Genomic DNA, 21,108 nt, shown 5'->3' with positions numbered 1-21,108 from the left:
CCACAGAACTCTACAGCTCATAGCCCCAGGACACCTTGGTTTTGTCACTCTGAAAACTATCCTCTGTCCTGATTTCCATGGAATGAACCTGGGTTTACAATACTTCAGATGAGCAAAAGCTGTAGCTTGCATTACGTTCCCCTCAAAAACTTACTCTTCTGTTTGTGTTTCCAGTTTTATTTACATTTAAAATTAGACCAACAAAGGGGAAATGTTTGAATCCAGATTTCAAAGACTTTTTTTTACTCTCTTCACTGACAAGCTTCTGAGCTTTTAAATTGCATCCCACTCAAATCTAACCTTTTTTCTGAAACCACAATTGTTTTTTCTTTCCTATTGAAAAGTACTTCTCACATTGAATTGGTCATCAAAGCTGAATCATCATGAGAAAACAGCAAATACTGAAAGAGTCCTAATAAAATTAAGGCTTACAAAATACAGTTGCTGCTTGTCTTTACACAACCAGCTGGGACACACTGGTGTAAGTGGCCAGAGGCTTTTGCCAGGACCAATGTAAGTACATGGTCTTTAATATCAGAAACTCTGGCCTTTGACTATATAATGGCTCAATACCACAAAGCTATTCCAGTTAGTTTGGAGCTCACTTCAAGGGGAAGGATTTTGAAATTCAAGAAGTTGAGTATTTACTCTTAATGTAGTCACTGGGAGCTGAGAGCCAAGTGGGGGTTGAGCAGGGAGAAGGAAAACAAAATGAAGATAATGGGGAAAAAACAGAAGCACCATGTACCCAGCAGCACCAGTGCAAATCCAAACCCACATTACAGCCTTCATGGAAGTCAGCAGTGGAATTGAGATAGCTAACAAAGAATACACATTACAGCAGGCTGAGGGACTCTACTCATATGGGAATGGTAAACTCTATGCAAAATTCATGTATTCCAGTCCTGTAATTTCCCTTCTCAAACTGCTCCTTGCTGTCCATAATGAGCACCCTCACTATAAAATGACTCTTCTTGTCATTCCATGGCACAGAATGACTTATGGTGCAATCCTGCTGTGCCAATGTCAAATCTAATTAGATCTAATGTAATCTTGGATGGAAGTAAGCAAGTAGTGGCAGTATCTTTCTACTACAAGCAACTTCATATTACATAAAAAGATAAAAATAAGATATTAAAAAGTTACCCACAATCCCACATAAGTTCTAAACCCATGCCTGGTAACAGTGAAATACTAATGAAGAGTAATTGTTTTGAAAGTTACTTTAAAAAATAATAATAAGTGGCTTAACAGCCCCTATGCTCTCATTGAACTGCTCTGTTCATCTGTTAACACTATTCAGATTCATTCCACTTCTCTCTGAAGACTCCTTCAATTGACATGATTTTAAAAAAATTGTAGAATGTTCCATTTTCCCCACTTACCAAACCCCCCTAAAATTGGCTGGCAGTGTTTCATAATACCACTATTTTATAAAATAAAAAAAAATAGTGTTTTAAATACCACTATTTTATAAAAAACACTCTCTCTCCAATAGTTGTTATCTCTGTTAGTTTTGGGTGCATAAATTGGCAGTTCACACCCTCCTTTATTCCTCCCACAGTACTGCTGACCCTGAAAAGCTTAAAAAAAATCTTGTAGGCTGCAGGCTGTGCAGGGCTGGAAATCAGGTTAGTGTATTTCATGCCGCATTATGCACCAGGGTTGAAGTGGGCATCTGTCCTTTTATCCATCACTCCCATCCTGTGGCTCTCCCAAGATGCGTGTGGAAGAAGATGGGCAAAGCCAAGAGCCCGAGCAGCCCCTGGGCCAGGAGGCAGCGAGTGCTTTGGCACAGATCCTTGTAAACTTCACCTGTGCTTACTTTGAGGTTTGCCAGGGAGGTGCACCCTCTAAACTTTGTGTACTCTCCACAGGAACCTCTTAGCAACACAAAATGCCAAGTGAACACAGAGAGGACTAAGTGCAAAGGAAAAGGCTTCCCACGGAGCTATGGGAAGGAGCAGTACACAGCTAAGAAAATCAGGAAAATGTCTACATCCCATAATACCAAAGGATCATTTACACAACTGAGTTCAGGCACAAGACTTCCACTTTTGTTTAGACGCCAGCCAGAAAATTGCTCCTTGTGCAAGCTGTGGAATGACAAAATTAGAAAGCAAACTGTATGGTGTTTTGGATGGCATTCCTGTCATGGTAGGCTTTGTGTTTCCATTGCATCCGTAGAATGCTCATTAGTAAGATAATAATGATTTTTTGTTGAAGATGACAGGTGGGCTGTGAGGTTGTTTATTTTCCTGTTACCAACTTGTTTCTGAGAACACAAATACCTTTGGGGGAATCTTAATTTTTTGCCAGACTGGCACTTCAGTTTTCTGAGCTAAACTTGTCATCTTGATGTACAGAGGTCAAAATCTCTGAAAACACAGTGAAGAGGTGGGCAATAGCCATCTGGAGTAGGAGAGCTGTCCCAGCTGCCACTACTCAAGTGTGTTTTGAGCACTATTTCAGTTCTCCTTAAATATACAATATATATAAGTATCTTAATATTGAATTCTTGGGACATGGAATAAGGGCAAATCTTGTGCTTAGGGTACACAATTAAGAAACAAATGATCTGACTCGTATTTCTAGGTTTGTACAACTTTGCCCAATTTTATCTCTTTGAAACATGGCAAAGCAATCAAAACCCACTGCTTCAAGGCTGCATTTCCTACAAGATGAGCTAGTTCAAGTATTTTTGTTTTTCCTAAAACTGTGCTTTTCTGTCCCTTTATAGGAAGGAGCACAGAGCTTTTTATTGTACACCATTTCTTGAGTTAAAATAGTATGGTAAGAACCATCAGGCCTGAGAAGTCAAGCTCTGTGAAAGACTGCTCTAATGTTTACTGCTTATAAAAAATAGCTGGGTGTATATTCAGTGGGCCCTGTGCAGACTGGGTGTGTGAGGGTGTGGATCTCTTAACAAAGTCTTTCTGTATTCAAACTTGTTACCAAGTTATTGAAGTTAAATTGGTCTTGAGAGGAACAAACAAAACAAAGTTATACTTAAAGCAGAATGAGTTTAAAAAAAAGGAGGGAAAAAATAATAAAGCCCAACACAGACACTGTGCCTGGGGTAAAGCACTCTGTCAGCCTCCTAGAGCAGGCAATGGGGCAGTCTTGCCAACCTAACCACATTTCCTCTCAAAAATATTCATGGCTGCTTGCTAACCACATTTCCTCTCAAAAATATTCATGGCTGCTTCTAGTCTAACCCTAGCCAATGGGGAAAAAAAACCCCAAAATGCAAAATCCTGGGACCCCTGGCCACTACTGAGCAGGATGGATGGCCTGGTCAGGTGTATCTGCTCTGTGAGGGTAAAAAACCTACACGTGAACATGAAAATCTTCACCAGGACTGTCAGGACCACTCATTTTGTCTACCTGAATCAAGGTTGTGTTATTAACATATAAGTAGATCACATTTTACATTTAAACATGACATATACCAGAAGTCAGTTTTGTCAAATGTGGATCTTTGGGTTCACTTATCACCACTTCAATCATCTCCATACTGCATTTTCCCCTGAGCAGGAATGAAAGAACAGGATGTCCATTCAAATGCTTCCCTGCATTCCCATTTAACTTAAAAATATTCCCCTAGTAGAGGTCAAATGGCAAATTAACTTAAATCCTCATCCAAGTCCTGTGCCTGTGTATTTCTTAGTTACTGGGACATAACTGGAAACACAATAAATCTCAGTTTCCTCTCAGGTGGGCACAGCCTGGATCCCACATGAATACTGATATGGGATGGCAATGCTATGGCATGGCATCTTCCTGCACCATCCTACTCTGAATCACCACATATCCTCCACTGCTCCTTTTCTCTTCTTCAACTCTACCATTAAAATGTCCCAGTCCAGAAAAAGAAGAAAAGGTTATATAATAACTTGGTTTCTAGTAATCAGGGACATACGATGCCCCACAGCAAGCCATGCCTTCAAAGTAAGTGCCAATGCCACCAAGGTAACAAAATTGGCTTTGTACAAAGGCATGCCTTTTCTTCTGACTAAAACACCCTCACTGGCAATCCCTCCTGACACAAAAGCATTGTGCAGCTGAACTAAACCCTCACTTGGATTATTAAATTGTACCACTGATCAGCATTTCTATATTACAGCTAAAATAATCCTTCCTGTAAACCACTTAGCCAAGATAAGTGGAGCAAGGGAACAGCTTTAAATCACTCTCCAGGAATGGCTGAAGCAAGCATTTAAGAGAACAACCCTTATTTATTATTCATATCCATGAACCTTTCTCTACAGGCTCATCACCTTGCAAAAACTCTTTTAAGAATACAAACATATCCCACCTAACCACTGGGAAGTCATAGGCCCACATACATAATTTATTTTTGGAAGGCAAATTTTATGGGCTACTGTCTCATATGTTTTAAATGATGGCCAGTCTTGCCTGCTTCATATTACATCTAATCTATACCCTCCTAAGGAAAAGCCAACTAGTTTTTGTCACAAAATGCTGTAAGGTAGCCAGCCTATATTTTAGGGTGCTTTGTGACAGACAGACAATGAGCTTTCCTAAGGAGATTATACTCAGAAATCTGAGAGTTTCTTTGACTGAGTGCTTTGAAAATAAAAACTTAATGCTCTCTCAGGAAGCAGACCTGTCCACACCAGATGAGCTGCAAGGAGGACACCAGGAGCGCTGCAGAAGCCTGGTAGGGGAGGCACACTGCCCTCCATGATAGCAGCCCTAAACTGGAAGCACACTGTCCCTCCCTCATGGAGCAATGAGCTGTGTCAGCCCCGCCGCGCCGCTGCAGAAAGGACAGAGTACATAGAAAAGAGTTCAGGCACCTGACTGGCACATGCTGCCTTCCCTCCTCCCCTCCCCAGCCTGGATTTACATTCTTGGCATAAGCTGCTCCTTCAATGCAATCTGTGTAGCAGCACTGAATTTGATAAGAACAGCTGAGTGTTTTGCATTTTTATGTGTCTAGAGATGTGTCGCCTGCTAGAGAGACATCAGCATCCCTCTGGGAGGGAAGCGGGGGGCAGGGGGATCTGCTGCAAAAAACCCAAAAGGTTTGGGATGTCTCCTCCTTCTCTGCCCTGCCTATCTTTTTGCAGCTTTACCAAAATGAAACATCCAATCAAAACTATATAGTAAAAGATGCGCTACTTTATAGTCTGGTTTTGGAGAAAAAAATCTTTACAATCCCTACAAGTTCAGTCCTCCAGAGGAAGCTGTTGTATTTCACTGCCATGTGAAACATCTTCCCTGTAAATGAAATGCACACTATTTAAGACAAGGCTTAATATATCATTATTTTTAAAATAAGCATGTGTATCTTTAATGGGATAGCATCAGTCCCTCTGATTCTCATTTATAATGGCTTATGCATTAAGTCTTGCAGAGACGTGAATGCTGCAATAAAGTAAAATCCTCTGCTACGCTTCTGCAGCCTGCCACTGAATGGCCCCAGTAATTCTGAGCACATTGCTTTTAATGAGTCACTATCATATTGAGTCACTCCCTCCAGCAGCAAAATCCTATTGATATCTCAATATTTTGATGCTGAAAATATTAACAAAGGAAAAAGTCTCATTGTGATTACATCAGAGACCATTTCTAGTTACTTGCTGCACAGTTCTCTGAGAGTTCAGAAGGTCAGTCACAAGTTTCACTCTTGTAATCTTGCTTTCATCCCCAGCTGCTAACACTGCAAGTTTATATGGCTGCTTCATCACATTGTTAAAAAATAATCTTACTTAGCAAAGTTAAAAAAACCTTCGAAGGTTGAAGAAATCAACAAAGATGTTGGTCCTGTGAGTTTCTGCGTGAGTTGCAAGCATGTTTATAATCTCACTGATAACCCTCCAGGCCTCAGAGGTTCCTAGCATCTCTGAATTTCAGAAGAGAAATTTCGTTAGGCAGAAAAGTTAATCCTAAATTCAGAGATTAACTCATAAACTTAAAAAACCCCATACAAAACCCAAATCCACAGCAGTAAAGACAGGACCTTCTGGGCAAATGGGGGACAGGAAGACACTTTCATAGGAAGGGATCTCTGGCTCACTCGCATGCATGGAAGATGGTTATCACAGCACGCAGACAAGGTGATGGCATGAAATGCCATGGAGTTCCCAGGACAAGTGAGGCAGGTGGAAACTAGAAGAATGTCCATTTTTTTCCCCTCAAGAGTGAAGTGTGGGGAGCAGAGGACAAGCCCCTTGCCTGATCCAAGGTCCTCCCCTCCCCTTCACTTTGTCACTAAAAGGTGCAGGGAGATAACCCATAAAGGCTGTTTGCTTTTCATTGAGCAAGAGGCTGCAACTCCATTTCAGGGCAGCAGGTACTCTGGATGCCTTGGCAATTCTTGGTTAATGTAGAGCACAAAGCACTTGCCAGCTAACTGAGAACAGCATCTTGGGCCAAACCAACCATAGAACAGTCCTTGACTAAGGTCCGTACGGCATGCCCTGGGACATGCGCTCTAAAACACAGGAACAGGAATCCTGCATACCCTTCGGTTTGTTAAAGCCCAAGAAGCTGACATTTGTGGCTCCAAGTTGCCTCATCTTCTGCCAGTAAAACTGAATTCCTCACTTGTCAGGATGAGGAAATACAGCAGGAGAACAGTTTCGCCCAAACTGAAATTTTTGAGGCGGATTAAGTGAGCCGCTAAATAGCCGTTTTGGTAACAGGCTGAATTTTCTTCTGGTCCTTGCTTACCAGCTCCACACAAGACATTTGGAAGAACTGCTTGTTTTGTTCAAGAAGATAAAAACACCTCTGGCAAGGAAAAGCCAGTGGAGCATACCTGTCATCACAGTAGGTGAATTTCATGTCCATGCTGTGGCGACTCAGGAAGGTCTTGCTGTCCAGGGGGATATCGATGTTTGAAGGGTGCTGAATAGGCTCACACATTATTATAAGGCACGTGAGAAGAGGCTCCTTATACCCACACAGAGAGTGAGGAGGGCAAGTGTTATACACTTTAACTTGTCCAGTGCAGTGCAAAACCTGAAATAACAAGAAACAAACTTAGGATGTATTATCTCTCCACATCAAAATGTCTAATAAAATCAAGCCCACTTAATTTGGCTCAAATATTGTACCTTCCATGTGGCAGACTTGAGGTTAACAGTTCTGCCTCTGTTGGTAACAGTGCATTTCATCCTCATGAAGAAGTCACGTTCAGTTGACATCTCCTTGCTTTTCTTTCCAAAGCCTGGCCCTGTATAAGGAAAAGGCAAATTAATTTTCTCATTTTCCTTCTTGATTTCTTCTACTTATAAGCATGAAGGATTCAACTGAAATAACAGACTTATTCTCAGATCATTTACCTGCAGAGACCATCAAACATGCCTGGACCATTGCAGAGCAATTTGTAGAGCTCAGACCTAAAGCTTTAAGTGGAACTGAAATAGGACTTTGTGCATTTTAAACCTATGTTTTAGCTTGCTGCACATGAATTTTTCCAGTGTTACAACTGAAAACATGATACCTGTCTAAACTTGATGAAAGGAAAATACTAAACAAACAGTTTCTTGGTACTATCATATTTAAGCAGTATTTGGCAAAACAAAATGAATCTGTAAAGCACTGAATAGCAGTTAATGATTACTGTAGGAATGAAAATTCCTTTTACCATGATGAAGAGATCTCTTTTGCTAGCCATTTACTTCATTTGCTTATTTCAAAAACAAACAAGGACTTTTGTATTTTCATTATTACCATTTTTCAGACTCAGATTCTCTCGAATTTCCTCATGGTCACATGGATGAGTGAAGTCAAAAATGCTGTGTCCAGTGAGTTCCACCTGTGTGAAAGTAAGAACTAAATAGCAAATCAAAGCACCTGAAAGTGTTTATCTGTTTTTAAATACAGTTGAAATGAAATTGGTCACTAGAACTAAGTGCATCAACAGGATGCTCACAGACACAAATCCCATGACCCTCCCTTTGTTTATCCTCTGCATAACTCCTCATTTTCTTCCCAGAATGATTCTCTTATCTATGAATTTGCACAGTGCATTTAACAGTCAATACCTCTTGTTATTTTCAACACAGGACAAAACTCCCAATCCACAAAGCAGAAAAGGGGGGACCCAAAAGAGCAGCTCTATCCCCTTTGTCCCATAGTCTAAGGCACAAGTAGAATAAATGCCTTCTCATTTGCCTAGTAAGATGTAGGAAGGCAACTCTGCAGTCACCAAAGACACTACAACTAGATAGGAAGGGAGAGGGAACCTGTGACCCGTGTAGTCTGCTGTGCAGGGTACCTGCCTGAGAGATAAGACATTTTATTTCCAATCTTTCTTGCAGCAGCACAGAGCTGGGTTTTCTGCATTTAGACATAAGAGTTCTTTCTATGAACTGTATTACAAAGAGAGGAAAACATAAGGGAACAAGTTACCTGGGTAAGTCCCATATATTTGTTGACATTCTCAGACAAAAAGATCATATCTCCATCCTGTGTCACCACAGCAATAAATCCCTCCAAAGCTTTCAGGTACAAGTTGTCCATCTGCTGGTCTGCCTCTACTTCATTCTCATTGTCAGCACATACTGAGAAAAAAGAAAAAAGAAAAAAAAGCATTTAAAGACTTCAGCACCCCAGCCAGCCTTTTTAAGTGCAAGTACATCAGGTTACAAGGCAACAAAATATTTTTCTGCTTTTAAAATTTTCCAACAAATCTCTTCTGGTAGGGCCTTCAGAACAGCATATTAAAAGGATGCCCTTATCACTAGAAAGGCAGGAGATACTTTTCTAAATGTTTTGGGAAATACAAGACCGTCTCTTCACCTTTAGCACGTTTCTGCAAGACATGTTTTCAGTCACTAACACCTGCAGATGCAGATGACTGAAGTGAATCTTCTTTGCGTATGTTCTCTTGGCCACTTGCAACATTTGTACCTCCTAACAGGCACAAGGTAGAGGGCAAGCTTTATAGAGGGTACATAAATCTGTGCATCCCTAACAAACACCTAGCAGGACTCTTCCATCAGGTCCGGCTTTCTAAAACGTTGAAATACAGCTCCTACAAGACATGCCTAAATAGACCTCTTCACTCAGTACAGATACATCTGTTAACACTGCTTTGGATAGAAAAAGTAGAAAATTGCTCCCTTGAAGTCATTCTGGGTGAATCTCTTTGTCACGCCATAAATCTCAGTATTCCTTGGAAAACCACAGATCCATCTCACTGATACCTGCTTTTTCATCTGCAGACCTCAGGACTTCCTATGCCTCACTCCACAAAACTGACAAGTTTCATCACTCACCCACACTTCCCCTGTCCTGCAAGGAGAGCCTGAGACTCTGCTTACGTCCTAGATGCTTGCCTGCACAGATTCATGAACCCAGTGCACCTTACTAAATTCTGGGAAAGACATGCCACGGCGCAGCTGAAACCTGAAGCTGTGCTGGAATATTTATTACAGCTATTTTTCTTTTGGTTATTCACGTTATTCCTGGTACCTTCTGGCTGCAGTGTAGTGACAATCGATGGCACCGTGATGCCCTTGACGTGTGCGCTCCGCACGGCCCATCCAGTGCTGTGGGAGCAGCACATGGCAAAACTGCTCCTCCTGATGCCAGTCACAAATCTTCCCTTCTATTCTTTTAACCATGTCTGAGCTCCATGAATAAGAAGCTGTCAGGGAATGACATGCAGACAGCTAGTATCGAAAAATTTCTATGTAGGAACTGGCCCATTAATTTCCTGATGTGTTTCATGTGAAACTTCTGGAATTATGATTTACAAAACCACTTGCAGATATTGTATCTGGTCTGTGTACCTCAGACACACTGTGGTAAGCTTATCTTTACAGTTTTGTAAGTTAGCCTGCACATTTGTGATCAGTCATGGCCAATGTCATGGTAAGGCTCTGATTTTGAAGGAATAAAGCAAGTAAAAGAAGAAAAAACCTCCACCTTATTGTCTTAGAATAAGGAATAAGCAACTCCAAGATATAGGGCCATGGATAAGTTCCCTCTAGATCAAAGGTGCCCTAGAGCCCATGGCAGCGAGGATGATGAGAGAAGAGCTGAAGCAATTCTGTTCTCTGTAATCCTTCTTCGTGGCACAAGAGTGCTCCAGGCTGGGCCCACCACCAATTTTGCCGTCCAGAGGCTCCAACCATAATTGCATCAGCCTTACTTGCAAGAACAGTGGGACACAAACAAATTCCTTGGAGAAGTTGCTCTCCTTTGATGGTTCAATGTTGCAATTTCAGCTTACAGCTTGTTCTGTAGTACACATATTGTTAGCACTTGAGAAAAGTCATTAATTTTTGTTCTTTTCCTCCATGAAACAGCACATTGATCATATTCCTTCATGTTTCTTGTTGAAATACTCATTTTGCAAGAAGTCTAGAAGCAGGAATAGGGCATTGCTTTGTAAAACATGACATGGTTTGGGTTTGTTGCTTTTTTGAATAGGGAAGAGGCTGAGCCAAACTAATGCAGTTTTTACTTTGAAGCACTAATGAGTGATAATTAAAGGGTAAGTTTGATCTGTACAGCTCCTGGAACTGCAGCTGCTAGTGCCTGAGGATGGACTGCAAGCAAACCAAGAGGGATGAGCAGTCGCAATGGAGACCCAGCAAGCACTGTTTGGAACAGGTAAGTGGTGACAAAAACGATGCTGACTGCTGCTGCTGCATCCTCCTATTCCTCAATATCCCTCCCTGGCTGTGGGGGTACCAGTTGTCAGTTTCTCTGGGGCTGAATGCACTTGAGACAGTAGTTCATGTTCGGACTCAGGTGTTTATTATTTCTTATCAGTAAAACAGTCTCACTACTGTGATTTCGGCAGCTTTTCATTAGAAGGCACAAAATGGCCAACAATCTCTTGTTACAAGGTCTTTTAAGACTAAACTATCCAATTAAGAACTGACATCTAGATTATGTTCCCTTTTAACTCAATAACTGATCCCAAAGAGCCTGCAATGTGGACTTTTCTGCCCAATTACAAAATGCCACTCAAACCCATGAAGAAGAAGGAAAAAATATGAGGAAGAAACCCAGGATGACACCCTGTGCCCTCCATCTTCCTTCCATCCACAACATACTAAAAATCCCAAAACCTAAATTTCCCACCTAAGTGATACATCTACACTACTCTCTATAATCTATTTCACATTTTTGTGGATTCTAGTCTTTGCTGAAGCCTAGGAAACTGAAGTCTAGGAAACCCCCATGAATGAGGGTCAAAGTCAGTGCTCTCCTGGGTGTCAGGGCACCCCAGAACAGACAGAAATACTCCGGGTGCCAGGGGTTTCCCCACCTGGCAGCAGCCCATCACGCATTGTGCACACAAGGGAAGAAAGGGTGCCCTTTCTGCCCAGCCCCAGAGCTATGGAGAGCTCTTGGTTTATCACCCTTTGCCTCTCAACGAGACTGGCAGCAGGGAAGAGAGGACACTCTCTGGGGATGGCCAGCACAGGCTGGGGATTTTCATTTCACATCCTTGCACTGCAATTCAGGCTACACATGCAGGGACCAGTTCCTTCTCAGTACAAAGCCAATGACTTCAGGAAATTGCATCAGGACTAGTATTTAAAATACAGAAAATACACAATAATATATTTGAATAGTACGCACTTTGACCAAAATGACATTTAGGAAAGGAAAAAGAAAAAAAAAAAAAAGAGGTAAGTGACCATCTGCTCCCAAGCTTGTTTCTGCTGTGTAAAGAATGTCAAGGGTCTTTTTTTACTTTTCCGGAAGCAAACAAATGGTTTATTCAGCAGGGATCATGGCTATAGCCCAAGACAATCAGCCAAGTGTGGGTTCAGAGAAAAAAATGACTTTTCAGCTCTAACCCCAGACCCTCCTTTCCATTTTTTTTTCCCAGCTCATTAAGTTTGCATTAACAAAACATGACCATTCAAAGGCAGGAAGGCTATTCAAAGCATTTGTATTCTTAAATGCCTCCAACAGTGAAAGACAAACACTTTACTTGTATTATCAGATGATTAAGTTTGCTTTTCCCTGTATATAAATTATATTACTTATACAAACACACACAGAGGACATGGATCACTCACATCAGGGCTGCAGGTTCAAACCCTTAAGGTCCAAGCTGAGCACAGCACTTAAAGATATAGTCAGCTTTAAAGCGTGTAGTCACAGGGGTTTGTGGGATCAGAGTACACTGTTTTTATTAAAATTATCTTTGTCCAGCTGGAGGCATCTGTGATGTGGACAGAGAGGAGGGAGAGAAGATTGTTTGTGCTGCTGCGCACCCTGTCTAATCTAACCCAAAAGCACGACCAAGGTGTTTTGCAGACTCGCTCCAGCCTCCCTGGTAACTCAATAAACCCCACTGCACCCCCTTTCTCCTCAGCAGTCTGGCTGCAGCAGGAAAGGGGAGCTGGCAGATAGGGGTTTCTGGTAGTACTTAATAGGGCGTGCTCACGTTTCAAAGGTGAGGAACCTGCAGGTGCTATCAGGCACAGAAAGGTGGGGGCCAAGTACCTCCAAAGCCACTCTGCTGCTGTGGCCCATCTATCCCTTGCCTGTCCCCACAGCAGCCTGCACAGCAGCTCCAGCACTGGGGAACACACCAAAGGTGCTCATGTCTTCGAATGTTTCCAGGTCCTCTGCAAACACAGCCCCAGAAGGGGTCATCTGTGCCCACCCGCTACAGCAGATCAGCTACAGCTACCTGAGGATCCCAAGTCTGCAGCAAAGAAATATGCTGGGCTGCACTGTGGTGCCCTGGTATGCCCTGTATCAGGTAACTTGGTATAATTATAGTAATATAAATAATAAATAGGAGTCCCTCCTATGGCTGCAGTGTCAGCATTCGAGCACGTTCCCTTTCTCCTGAGAAAAACACCAGCTACTAATACACAGAGGATACACACACTTTAGGAGAGTGATACATCAGAAGCAGTTCAGTCATTGCCACTAGCAAAAAGCTGGTTTGCTTCAGAAAGAATCTATTTGGCAGATGCAAAACAAAAAATGGCATGGCTACTGCAAGCTCCTCCCTGAAATCCCTACTGTCTTTCACTTTGCCTCAAATTGTCTTCATTAATTTACCTTGGTGCTGAACTGGAGCATTAGTGTAAGAAAACAGCTTCAGATGGAAAATATTTAAGGGACCAAAGGGAAGTGGGAAGTTAGCATGAGGAGGTGAGAGCAGAACTTCAGCCTTGTGTTTCCAGTAGGTCTGAGGTCACTTTATCCAGAGAGCAGCACCTCATGTAGACTTGCCCGGTTTTTGCAGGTCTTTGGGAACAGTGAGACTCAGTTTATAATGATTTTTAGGGGGTGGGGTTTTTTTTTTGATTGGGTTTTTTTTTGTTTTTTTGTTTTTTTTTTGTTTATTTCAAAATAGCTGCAAGGTAAATTTTGAAATAAGGATGTGTTTCTGGTTTTTTCCCTACAACATTTTCTACCTCCCCTCAACTATGGGGAGTACCTCAGTTCAGACACCGCGACATAGCAGGGAGACTGGGCTGCAAATGTTCCAGTTTAAATTAACAGCACATTCAGCAGAATGAAGTGCTGTAATATTGCTGTTCATATTATAGCTACTTGATGGAGCCCAGCCAATGTTGTGTTCATGTAACTCTGGAAAGCCTATACAGGAGGAGAATCCCTGTCTAGGAGAGACTGGGAGATGTTGAAACATGTCAAAAAGCCTTGTAAAACTGCTGCTGTGGCCTTCCTGGGATGACTGTCAGAGCTACAGGGGAACCAGGAACAGAGCAGTGGTGTCCCATGTCCCAACATTTGATGGGTCATCCACTGCTGACTTTACCCCAAAGCAGTACTTCTTGAATTTTGATACAGTATTTTTCAGTCCATGTCTCAGTCTATATTAAATTTTGGTAAGTATTTATTTTGACAAATTTTCTAACTGCCAAATAGAATTTATTCATTGACAAGAAACTTTGAACTGTAATGGCAAATGCTTATTGCAGTGTTTATGATAACCTTTTATGCTAAAAATAACTTTTGTAAACAAGCTTTGATTAATTCTCACTGCCAGGATGTGCACTGTTCCCAAGTTTAAGAACACTTTTTCCGTAGATGCTTGCTCATTTCCTTCAGTCCAACCTCTTGGAACGAGTCTGAAGGCTCAAAAATCAGGCTTCTCCCTAAAAGAAATAACTGTGCAGGTATAAACAACCTCCTAGCAAACAGCCTATAATTCCTCTCAACACCTTTGATCTGACTCAAAGGGGTCTTTCTGGTTGGTTCAAGGTAGACAATGATAAAATGTGTTTCTACTGGAGGTCACTTCATCACCTGCACAGAATTTTCCTGGCTTTGTCTCATCCTGGTTCCTATAAGTACCAGTAAGTTGCTTACATATGGTGCATAACTGATACCAGGCTGCAGCTGCCACTCCACAGGAGGGCTGCAAAACCTGCCTGACACCAGCAGGCAAAAGTTAGGGAAGATCTAACAGCAGCTTCATCCTGCATCAGAGACAGCAGCTTTGAGTGACTTGTCTCTTCCTGGTTTCTTGTTTTCCATCAAAGGAAAGAGATTTTCCCCCCCTTTTTTTCTGTCTTGACAGAGCAGTACATCCTGTTCAAGGGGATATTTTCAATGTGTTCAATAAAAGCTTTCAATTTAGATACATCAAGAAAAAGCTACTCTTAAACTTGAAGCTTCCTGAAGGGATCTTATCTCCAAGTGCACAAGCAATCTTGGATAAAGAAAACACTTATGTTAGTGTTGTTTGGATTGCAGAGTTTGTATCTAGCCAGATCATTCAGATGCTGCTCCCAGGAACTTGCTTGGAGTCCTGTAGCCATCAGTGTTGAATATTGGGAATACAGCACTCCATCAGACCAGGCTTTGAGTCCCATAGGACCTTTGGGTGCACCTTCCCTGAAAGGGGACATCACTTCAAGCAGCTGAAGCACTCAGCACCCGATCCACTCTCATTCCTAGCAGCATGGCTGGCATAAAACTATTTTCCCAATGTAATAAAAGCAATCGAGTAGACATGCTATTTTTAAAGCACTGTTTTATGCCACAATGGTCTGACATTAGATGCAGCTTGTCCAGACATTCAAAAACAATGCCCACATCAGTTCTCTCTCCAGTCTGTCCTCTCCCTTAAAAGCCTAGAGAAAAGCTATTTTTTCCCCTTCTGCTCCCTGCTGGCTTTCCGGCTCTGTTGTCTCCCTCCCTTGAAACCTTCACACTGGCTTCCTTGTGGCCTCCCTTCTCCCAAACAACTTCCTGTCTGTATCCCTGCTCCCTCCCCATTGCTGCTGCTGTCTGCCTGGACAAGAACAACTCCCAGCCAGTTTCCTTTGCTGGATTTCTGCACAGAAAAGACACCCGGGTGATCACATAATTGGGATGGGATTAAGGCAAGCCAATAAAATTGTGTTTGCCTGATTAGCCTGATTAAAAAGTCTGTCGTCCTGGCACAGAGAAACTCACTGTACTAAAGAGTTTTGGTTCCTGTAACACCTTTAGCACCAGCATGGTTCAAATAAACACTTAAAATTATTGGCAGTGTGCATACAGTCTTCCTAAAATGGACTCTCCTCCTCATATTCAGACAAAAAGAGAATATCTGAGGCAATCATAGCAACTATCACCATGTTAGCTGTTAACCAAGGCAGCCATTCTTTAGAAAAAGTCATTTTTTCTTTTTTGCCATCTATTAGCTCCCCCAAAAGCATTAGCCTTACTTACTAGCTATACTAGAAAATAATATGGGAAAAACACTGCTAACAGCTTTTCTGACCACAGTAAAGGACATAAGATCCCAAATCCAAAAGCTCCACTACTGATAACCATCAGAATGCCTATTTTCAGCAGCAACTTTATGGGATCAAAACCTTTAGTTGAAACGAACAAAGATCAGTTCTAAATTTATCCCAAACATTTGAATGCGACGATGGTAAAAATGTATTATGCCAGCAGAATTAGGAGACATCTTGAAAAATATTTAAGATGATAATAATTAAATATTTCTACTAAGCATTCCAATTATACCCTGTACTGTTCTGAGCACAACATGGAAACAGTATTATAAAGCCATTGTTTCAGTTTGCTTCCTGTGATACTAATCTCAATCAGGCCGTCAGACGAACAGCCTGCATTTCTAAATGTTAAAGGCTTCCTCTCCAACATTCCCACACAGAATTGCCTACTGTGAAAATCAAAGGGAAACGTGTTACTAAGTAAAGCAGCAACTTTTATAAAGCCAAACCTGGTATTTTTTACCCTTTTGAACTCTGAGATCTACAACCAGCTATTTCCTATTATGATAGGATACAAGGGCCCTACAAGGCCTGCAGGAGACGTGCACTCTGCAATCCAGAAGTCGGGATTTTTCGAGGCACGTACTGGGAGAGCTCTCAATGGGGGCTCAGATTCAGGGACTCTGCCATTCACCTGCTGAAAGAATGTGGGCATAGATTTCCCTAGGTCTTGGCTTCCCGACAGATAAATGATCATTATGCAGACACAGCTAATAAACCAGCCTGAGTTACACAAGTGAAAAGCCCTATTCCGACTTGGGGAATAATAGGAAAGGGCATGAGACACTCAATGCCAGTGGAGTGAGACTGGCAAGCTGCCTACGGCCATCTCCAAAATCCCACCTGGCGCATCAGCTTGCAGCAGGATGAGGGTACAGTCCTGGGAAAGGCCTTGTTCTCTTTGCTTCAGGCAAAATTGCCTTAAAACAGAGAGATGTGTTTGAGAAACGTGCCCACAAACAGTAACACAAAATGAAATATGGTGTGCTAGTAGGTTTTGATGGACAAAATTAGAAACAAGAAAAATGGTAATCAAGCAGTAGTTCTATCTCTATCCCATTTTGAAGCTTTTATTCAAGCTGCAGCAAATGTTATTTCAATGTCCAAATGACTGACAGAACAAATATACTCACTTAACTCCAGTTTACAGTAGCTGTCCAGCCCAAATAATCCAAACCATTTCAATAAAGACAACACAAAGAAAAGAGGGGTTTGCAGGCTGGGGTGGGCATTTGCTTCTATGCACTTCCACCTCCCCATTTCCCAGTTCATCCATCAAGAGATGACACAGGGTTTCTCATGCTCCCTGTCAGTCAAATCAGACTTCTCAAATGCAACAGTATGTTTATGGTCAAATTCTAGGCTGCTAAACATGCACCTGAAACCTTTGCTGCAGCTTGCTTGGGGCTTAGAAAGGGTCCAAAGCAAAAGCAAGAACAGAATGAGCACAAACATCACCCAAGCCCATTTTCCATCTTCCTTCACACTCACCAAAACAGGATAGGCAGCAAACATCTTGATCTGTGAGCCTCCAGATCAAAATCCTACCACTCTGAATTAAACTGGATGGCCTTCTAGTGAAAGCCAATGTTCTGACATTATTCAGAGGTCTATAAAGATAGGAAATTTAATTTATATGTTGGCTATACTCAGACTAGGAGATGAGCAACAGACAAGGTTTTCTGACTTGAGTTCTTTAATTATAATGTATTTTCATTATCAGAAAAGAATACCCAAAATTTCCAGAAAATCCATCCTTTTAAAGTCTCTTAAGTTCAGCTCCTCAGAATAGAAGCATTTTGAAACCCTTATCTACAGCTCTGGTGCTTAAAGATGCAGCCATGGACAAATCTGCATTTGACTAACAACACAAATTTTAATGAGAGGATTTACTCCAAGTTAATACTTGGACTGAGGAACTCCAACAGATTTAAGGCTAAGCAAATAAAGAAATAAGCAAATATAGACAAAGCATGAAATATTAAAGCACAGCCTGTCACTACTGTAACATTTTATTCCCAGATTCTTTTCTGCTGCTGGGTACTGGTGAAGCTTCAAGAAAATGTAAATTTTCTACATGAATCACATAATTTTTCAAACACTGTCACAGAAATATGTCTCAGAAATATAATATCTTTGTGTGTATGTATGAATATTACACACATATACTGAATTGTCATCACTATTAAATAATGAGTCTAAGCCTTAACGCTATAGAAGCATCAAAATAAATGTAGTCAGTAAATTTTTTTTCTTACAGAGAAATGTAAATTCATTTGAAAAGTTCACTTTTATCTTAGCAGTTGACCAAATGTTTCCTTCTGATGATGACTGCATCCAACTATTTCATGTCAATTTTTACAGACAGGCACGCACATTACTTATATTATCGGTTACAGCCTCTCAGAAGTTTATTTTTCCTATGGTGTGTCAGTCTTCAGTTCCTGCCATATAAATATTTGAAAAGCTGAGGCTGTGTTTTTATGAGAAAATTATAACAAATTGGCTTTGTTTAAGAACATTTACCTATTTACGCAACTTCTTCAAGTATTAGTTACATGACAAAATCAGAGATGATTTCCAAAAACTGTTCAGCACATAAACTTTTCTTTTCACAGGGAGTACATGATAAAACCACATTCTATAAGCTAAGATAAAAATACCTACATGTTATACAGTAGGCTTCAGCAAAAGCCAAAAGTGCTACAAGAAATTACAGAGCACAAAGAAGAATTGAATTTGCTCTATCTTTCAGACTAACCAACAACAAACCAACAGCAAATTTGACCACAAAATGGGATGCTTCCTAATAGCATTTATTAAAGTAATTGCTGTTGTATGACTCAACTTTTCTGAGTAGAGGAAGTGCAATCGTGACCTTAATGGGAGTCTTGCCATTAATGAAGGAAAAGACAAAATTCTGGGGTTACCATTCACAAACAATGCAGGCATTGTTTTCTTAACGTATTCTGAAACTCATAGGTCACCATGTGAAAGTTCTGGAAAACATCAGATGTTTTCATTGATCTTACAGGCTACTCAAGCTGCATGTTTCTATCTAAGTGTTTATTCAAGTATAGGGGGCAAAATAAGAGTATTCCTAATTTTATCAGTTCTAACAGGCTATAAAAATTATGCTTGTTCATGTTTCCTACTAGTCCAACATGAGCAAAACTGATTGCGCAGAATCCACTCACATCAAGTATTTAGCAGTTGTTTCAGCTACCTTAGTACAGCTTGTTTTAAGCAACCTACCTACTACTCTTTGCCAGTGGATAGCACAATTACTCCTTTCAAACACCGTACTGGACCTTCAGAGCGTCCCAGCTGCTGTTTGAATGTGCAGGCACAAACATGCTTGTCACACTAAACTGAAAATTATTTGTTTCAGCATGGAGCTTAAGGCATATGTTTGAATTCTGATTAAACTCCTAAAAGCTCAAAATCTCATAACTGAGATTAATAAACCACATTCAAGAGTTCTCAGAGGTTTTATTTAGAGAGGCAAAAAACCTGCACTAACTGTAATTTTGGTAACCCTGTAGTCAGAGAAGAGCATGCATAATCTTATCAAGCTGCCATCAGCCAGCCCGGACACCTAAGTTCTTTTAGACAGATCTTACCTGAAGACAAAAGCTTATGAGTCCGTAGGAAACTGATTGCCAGGCGCATTATGGATGCCTTGTCCAGGTGGGAACTGATGTTGTGGGGCAGGGGCAGCTCATGTGCCAGCTCATAGAACACCTCGGTCTCTTTGCTTCTTCTGCATCTTGCTGCATCTCTTGATTTCTCCTTCCTCCGTTCGGAACTGCTCCTGATAGGGAAAGAAGAGAAAGGAAAAAGTGTTTATTGAAATGCAATTCACAACTTGTGAGGCATTTACAAGTGTATCTTCTCAGCAATGAATCCATTCTGTCGAGTGTTCGAAATCAATTGGCCGAGCTTTAATACCTATTTGTGCCCTTTGAATGGGAATTAGGAGAGGACTGCCACAGCTGGAAAGGACTCAGACTGTACATGAGTCAGCCTTTGAATGCCCTGAATCCCCACGCAGTACAACAGAATTGAGATCTGCCTTAGGCAAGAGATTCATAATGAAATAGCAAAGTATTACTTCTGGACTCAGGAAACATTACAAATAATTTTTTTGTTTGTTCAGTCTAAATTTACTTACTGTGGGACAGGGTGGTAATCCATTTTTAAAGCTAGAATAATTACAGTGAATATGGCTGTGACATAAATACGATGATGTTGTGGAGTTTTTCAATGGCTGCACTCCACGTTAAAATAAAAGTAGTAGTAGAGTATTGAATTGTGTTGGTCTGTAGAACTGTCTCAGCTCTTAATCCAAAGTTGTCCAGAAAGCCATTTTTCTTGAACCATGAAAGGCACAAAATGGAAAATACTGCTGCTTGCAAGATAGCCCTTCTTTGGAGAAGCTGTTCTAATTAAATCACCATTTCTCCACTGTCTATGAAAATAGATTCCTTCTTGAGTAAAATAACATAACCAGTAGAGCTCCATGTAAAACAAAGGAGCGGGAAATAACAAAGGGGAAGACATTTTATGAAGCAAGTATGCAAATTTAAACCACCAAGGGACATAAAACTAAATTGAACATGTGAGAAGCACAAGGAATAAATTTATAATGGTTCTGGGTTAGTGACTTAAAGAACCTTAATGACTCTAAGGTTCTTTAATGAAGTACAATTTCATTAAATTTCAGAACATGAAGCATCTGAATCCATTTAAAACCATGAGCTATTTCAACCCCACATAGCTCTGCTGATACTCCAAGTTCCTACACTTGCATGACTTGAGGTTTTGCAGTTGAGGATCACAGTCACACCAACACAAAATACATTTCTTTTCAAGCTGACTCTTGCAACAGTCCACCAGTGCCACTTGACTGAGCACAGAACAGGGTGATAAGCAGAACAGTTCCACTGTTCTTGCTGTTTTGGCTGCACATTAATTTCTAGAATCACCAGCAGCACCTCTCTCCGCTAGCAAGGCTTCCAAAATGAAGCTGCTTATAACTTGTTTTTTCCAACAACAATATAAAATAATGAGCCAGTAAACTAAAAATGGACCAGCCAAAAAACCCCTATCAAAACCAGGAGTTCAAATAAATATATTCTGTTACACGAAGATTATGAGGAAAACAAGTATTAATCGCAGTACTTAATTCTAGAAACTGTTTCAATCATGATTGGTCTCATGCTAAACTGCCTAAAATAGTAAAGGATTATTAATCCATAGCAGAGTATTCTAAAGAAGATTACTTCTTCTTGAAGACCTAGAAAGTCTCCAAAAGCTTCTAGCACTGAAACCACAGGAGGCTTCATAAATTAGTAAGAAGGAAAACCAGCCAGGACATGCA

The 21,108-nt window shown here is 41.0% G+C and overlaps 1 protein-coding gene across 2 annotated transcripts in view; it reads right to left on the bottom strand.

Moving 5' to 3' along the window:
* The window catches only part of EPAS1 (endothelial PAS domain protein 1), a 77,310-nt gene that overhangs the window by 16,088 nt on the left and 40,114 nt on the right, over positions 1-21,108 (bottom strand). For both annotated transcript variants that reach the window (XM_059468004.1, XM_059468003.1), the window contains exons 2-6: positions 19,349-19,539; positions 8,389-8,540; positions 7,708-7,792; positions 7,089-7,207; positions 6,791-6,993 (exon numbers count right to left, since the gene is read on the bottom strand). In XM_059468004.1, coding sequence (XP_059323987.1) covers positions 6,791-6,993; positions 7,089-7,207; positions 7,708-7,792; positions 8,389-8,540; positions 19,349-19,539 — 750 coding nt within the window. The remainder of the gene's footprint in view (positions 1-6,790; positions 6,994-7,088; positions 7,208-7,707; positions 7,793-8,388; positions 8,541-19,348; positions 19,540-21,108) is intronic.

Source organism: Ammospiza nelsoni, chromosome 3, assembly GCF_027579445.1.
Source record: "Ammospiza nelsoni isolate bAmmNel1 chromosome 3, bAmmNel1.pri, whole genome shotgun sequence".
NCBI classification, from domain to species: Eukaryota; Metazoa; Chordata; class Aves; order Passeriformes; family Passerellidae; genus Ammospiza; species Ammospiza nelsoni.
Note: the sequence above shows the minus strand (reverse complement) of the source record. Positions and strands in the feature narration are given on the sequence as shown.